This window comes from Echinops telfairi, unplaced genomic scaffold (assembly GCF_000313985.2).
Source record: "Echinops telfairi isolate 266 unplaced genomic scaffold, ASM31398v2 ScPeMD7_9;HRSCAF=40, whole genome shotgun sequence".
Lineage (NCBI taxonomy): Eukaryota > Metazoa > Chordata > Mammalia > Afrosoricida > Tenrecidae > Echinops > Echinops telfairi.
Window position 1 is genome coordinate 2,478,413 of NW_022103906.1, and position 5,675 is coordinate 2,484,087.

The 5,675-nt window shown below is 37.3% G+C and overlaps 1 protein-coding gene across 1 annotated transcript in view; it reads right to left on the reverse strand.

Moving 5' to 3' along the window:
• Positions 1 to 3,832: 3,832 nt before the first annotated feature.
• The window catches only part of ERICH1 (glutamate rich 1), a 141,648-nt gene continuing 139,805 nt past the window's right edge, over positions 3,833 to 5,675 (reverse strand). Inside the window, exon 6 of the mRNA XM_045286803.1 lies at positions 3,833 to 4,351. Within this exon, the coding sequence (XP_045142738.1) occupies positions 4,278 to 4,351 (74 nt within the window). The 3' untranslated portion in view covers positions 3,833 to 4,277. The remainder of the gene's footprint in view (positions 4,352 to 5,675) is intronic.

Sequence of the window (5,675 nt, forward strand, 5' to 3'; positions counted from 1 at the left end):
CTTTTGGGATTTTCCATATATAAAATCATATAATCTGCAAATAATGAGAGTTTCACCTCTTCCTTCCCCAGACAAATACCTTTGATGTCTTTTCTTTGCCTTATGCTGTTTGCTAAAACCTCCAGTATGATGTTAAATAAGAGTGGGGACAAGGGGCATCCTTGTCTAATCCCCTTTTTCAGTGAGATTGTGTTTGTCTTTTCTCCATTGACTACCACATTGACTGTTGGTTTTTCATATATAGCTTGTATTGTCTTAGGAATTTTCCTTCCATTCCTATCTTCTCAAATGTCTTAAACAGGAATTGGTGTTGGATGTTTTCTGCATCTATCAATATTATCATGTGGTTCTTATAGTTTTTCATGTCTATGTGGCGAATGATACGAATGGTCTTTCATATGTTGAACCATCCCTACATCCCTAGTATGAATCCTACATGGTCACAGTGAATTATTTGTTTTATATACTTTTGTATTCTATTGGCCAGTATTTTGTTAAGGATTTTTGCATCAATGTTCATTAGGGATATTGGTCTGTAATTTTCGATTCTTGTGGGATCCTTGCCTGGTTTTGGTATCAGTTATACTAGTTTCATAGAAGGATTTTAGGAGTTTGCCATCTTCTTCCATGTTCAGGAAGATTTTGTGTAGGATTGGTCTTAATTCTTCCCTAAATGCTTGGTAGAAGTCTCCAGTGAAGCCATCTAGTCCAGGAGATTTTTTTTTGTTGGAAATCCCTTGATAGCTGTGCATTGTTTTTTGTTTCTATTGCTATGGGTCTGTTGAGATTCTTGACTTACTTTTGGGATAGTCCAGTGAGGGATTGTTTTTCCAAGAATTTTTCCATGTCTTCCAAGTTGTTGAATTCAGTGGAGTACAATCCTTCATGGTACTGTGTAATTATCCTTTTGATTTCATTAGGGTCTGTTGTAATGTCCCCTCTTTCAACCCTCATTCTTGCTGTTGAAATTTGTTACCTCCTTTCTTTGGTTAAGTTTGGCAGCAGTCTGTTGATTCTGTTTATCCTTTCAAAGAACCAACTTTTAGCTGCATTAATATTTTTCCATAATTTTCTTATTTTCCCTCTCCTGAATCTCATTTCTGAGTTTTATTATTTCTGTTCATTTGCTATTAGTAGAATTGTTCTGCTGATTCTGCTTTAGTTGTTGTAAATTTTGTGCCAGCATGTCAAAGATGAGTCTCTCTTCCTTTTTCATGTGTGCATGTATTGCTATGAAACTTCCTCTGATAACTACCTTTGCTTTGTTCCATAAATTTTGGTACATCGTGTTCTCATTCTTGTTGTTTTCTAGAAATTTCCTAATTTCATCTCTTATCTGTGCCAATATGTGCTCCTTTTGCAATAGACAGTTATTCATCCTCCACTTGTTTGCTCTTGTTTTCTTTGTTTTCCTTTAGTTGATTTCCAGTCTTATGGCACAGTGGTCAGAGAGAGAGGTCTGTTTGATATCAATGTGCTTAAATTTATGTAGATTCGCCTTATGCCCCAGTATGTGGTCTATCCTTGAATATGTGCCATGTTGGATTGAGAAGAATTTGAATTTTTTGTATCTGGATGAAAAGCTCTGTAATATCTGTCAGGTCAAATCATCTAATTATAGTGATTAGATCTCTAGCCTCCTTGTTTGGTTTCTTTCCCTGTGATCTATCTTTCTCAGAGAGTGGTGTATTGAAGTCATTCACTATAATTGTTGAAGCTGTGATTTCTTTTTTCATCTTTTGGAGTGTTTGGTAGACGTATTCAGTGGGTCTCTCATTTTGGGAATATATGTTTACAATGTGTACTGGTTCTTTGTCTACCATTCCCTTGAGCATTATATACATCCCTCATTTCTTTTTATGGCTTGCACTTGGAGGTCAATTTTATCCAAAGTTAAGATGGCAACCCTTGCTTTTTGTAAATTGCTGTTTGCTTGGTATGGCTTTCTCCAGCCTTTGATTCTCAGCCTATTTTGGTCTGTAGCCTTCAGATATGTCTCCTGTAGGCAGCATATTGATGGTTGTATCTTATATGCCAGTCTGCTAGTCTCAGTCTTTTAATGACTTTCAGGCCATTAATATTTAGGGTTATTATCTCCACCTGCAGACTCTGTGATGTCATCTTATACCTTTTGCGTTGGGTGTTTTCCTGCCTTCCTTTCTTATTAGTGTGTTGTGTGTGTGTATCATTCTTGACTTCTTTCCATCCCTAAGCCAGTGCTATATTGGGGTCTGTTTTCTCTTTGTTTCCCTCTGGTTGAGGTTGTTCTATATGGTGGTCTCTTATTTATGCTTGGTGCATGTTATTCTTCTGCCTATACTGGGTTGGCAAGGATCTTTTGTAGGGCTGGGTTTCTTTAACGCATTCTTTGAGTTTTTCCTTGTCTGAAAAGACTCTTACTTCTCCATCTATCTAGATCAATAATTTGGCTGGGTAGAGTATTCTTGGGTTTGCGTTGTATCCCTTAAATTTTTGGAATATATTACTCCACTCCATCATAATTTTGGTTGATAGATCTGAGCATATTCTTATTTGGGAACATTTATATGTGATGGCTTGTTTTTCCGTAGCTGCTCTCATCATTTTCTCCTTTCCCTCAAAGTTGGATAGTTTAACTATTATGTGCTTTGGTGACTTCTTCTTGGGATTCAATCAAGCTGGTGTTCTTTCAGTCTCCTTAATGGTTGCCTGGTTTTCATTCATTAATCTGGGGAAGTTTTCGTCCTAGAATTCTCTCACAATTGTTGCAGATGACTTCTTTGTTGTCTTCCACCGGTAATCCAATTATTCTGATGTTGTTCCTCTTCATAGCATCAGACATAGCTCTTAGGTACCCAAGGCTAAGGGGGTGGCCTGGAGGTCAGCAGTGGTGTGTGAGAGAACAGGGATGAAACAAAGAGGACAAAAAAAACCTAACCCCATTGAAACTCTGGGGGTATAGAGAGAAGGAAACAAAGTAACAATATAGCTGAGCCCCAATCCCTGCCTGTGGGGCTGCAAGGGTTTAATCCTTGTCCCGAGGCAGCAGAAAACTATGGCTTTGTTCAGATTAAGCCCCTGTGCTGGCTCCAAATGCTCCTGGCCAGCCTCCACTGTGGTAAGCCAAAAGCCCCCTGCCCCTCAAAACCTTGTGGATCTGTGCCTACTTTATGATACTACTCCTATGATCCAGCAGTATTGAATTTCCCTCTTAGTAACTCTCTTGGGCTGATTTCTGTAGAGTCCCTCTGGTATGTGTTACTCAGTTGCCATATTCCAAGATGTCCCAGGCTACATTTATATGATCACTGTAGCTGCTGTGCTGCGATCGTCTTTAAAGGAAAAGGTGTACAAATATGTGTGCATTAACACTATTTTTCACTTTTGTGAAAACTAGACTACTACTATTGTGACTTTTTCACTTTATAATTTGCCATAGCATCTTACCATAGCCATAGCTCATTTTTCCCCCAAAGCAGCACCTCATTGTATTTTTTGACTAATCCATAATTGGGTGAACCTCCTATGTTAAACATTTAGGTGTTTCTCCCCGACACACACACACACACACACACACACACACACACACACACACACACTGAGAAGGCTGCAAGGAACACCGCTGTGCATGTACCTTTGTGTAAGGAGCTGAAGAGGATGTGGACTTCAGACTTTGCATGGAGAGAGCCAATGGTGCACTGAAGGGTGGGACCAGTGCTGTGAATTGTTTTTAACACACAGTACGGGTTGGGGCTGGTGGCTGTTTTCATGACAAAAACAAAGGTCAAGTAGGAAAAACCAGTATTATTCTCAAAGTAAGAAAAGATAAAAAGAAATTCAACTACAATCAAAGTACTTAAACCAGAATATTTTAATTTCTAGAAATCATTCTAAAATACAGACTTTCAAGTACAAGGTGATTCAAACACTTTACAAAAATATCGGTCTCCAACTATATCTTATTCAAATTAAGAGACTGTTCATTTTCTATTTTTATGGGCATGAAATCAACAAAATATCCATGTAGTAATTCAAGACAGACAATTGTAAATAAGTAAAAATGTTCAACTTTACCCACTTTTTCATTTACATATCAAATTACCCCTGACCCAATATGTACAAACACATGAAACAGTAATATGGGACACATGTTCAAGGGTACCATGCTATCACAGTTCTTGAAGGAGAAGCAGAAGATGCCATCAGTTGTATATTTGGAATTAATTCTCTGTCCAGGTCATAATTTCCTTTGTATTTTCTTGTTTCACTTTAACTCTTCTTAAATAGAGACACAGATTTTATTCTCTGTTTCTCTCAGGAAGAATATGCGTAATCCAGTAATTAAAGAATGTCGAAATTATTCTGATATGATCTGAAAAGCAAATATATATATATTATTGTGCTACTTTCAGATATTAGGATTTTAAAGTAAATTTTGAAATAACAATTTAAGAAAACACATCTTTGGGATGACTACTGCATCTTATCATCCACACACTCCCATATGGTAAAGCAGAAGGATAAAAATTCTGATTATTTTAATTTTATGTCCCTTTACACCTGTACTGTAAAAGGGCATAGTACAATATTATGAGTTTATAATCTGGTTTAAAGGCAATGCCATGCAAACTGAAGTTTAATATAAATAGGTTGCCTTAAAGATGAGCTAGAAGAAATAAAGTCTAAAAAACCATAAGTGATAAAATGAAGTAATTGTATGAGGGAGTTTCAACATTTGCAGAAAAATTCCATTATATTTCAATTCCATCTTCCCATGAACTTTTTGAAGCCTCCTTGTTGTATAGCATTCAAATTTGATGAGAGCCAATGTGATTACAGAAGTAGCTAAATGCAAGCTATCAAGTAGACAGTCTATGTTTGCCATCATCTGCCAATCCTTTTATTGTTTCAAGGGATAAATATAGCTGTGAATAAAGATTCATCTGAAATGTCAGGCTTTTGAATTGTGTAAAGACACAATTCAAATCCTGTCACTTAGAATTCAGTGTATCATGGACTTCCACTACTTCTAAAGTTATTAATCATAGCGAGGCTACACTAAGTACAAAAGGAAAAGGGGACAAAACCAATGCACAATTTTCCCAAGTCTACTTCAGTTCCTAGGATTGACACCGGGGAATTCAGCTCCTGTCGTTGAGGCTAGTTCCCCTTTGAAGTCAGACCAGACCCACAGACCTGGGTAATGGTGGGAAAGGCTGACTGGAAGCCAACTCCCAAGCTCTAAGCTATTATGCAGGGGTTTGGCAGAGTTCACAGAGATCTGAACCACTGTGGACTCTATTCTGTCCAAAGGCAAGTTACCTAACCTCTGTTTCCTCAACATGTAACTAATAAAAACTGACTTTACATACTAAGCCCAAAACCAAATCTATTGCTTTCCAGTCAATTCCTACTGATGGTGATACCATGTGTTACAGGGTAGGGCTACTTCTTGGGGTACTCTTAGATATAATCTTTTTTTCTCCCCTTCTATCTCTATCCTCTCTCTCGTTTTAATTCATTATTTTATTGGGAGCTCTTACAGATGTCATAACATTCAATAATTCAAATAGATCAAACATAATCGATCTATTACAATTGCTACTACAACCAATTTCAAAACATTTTTTCTTAAATTCTGATATTAGCTCCTCTCTCTCTCTCTCTCTCTCTCTCTCTCTCTCTCTCTCTCTATA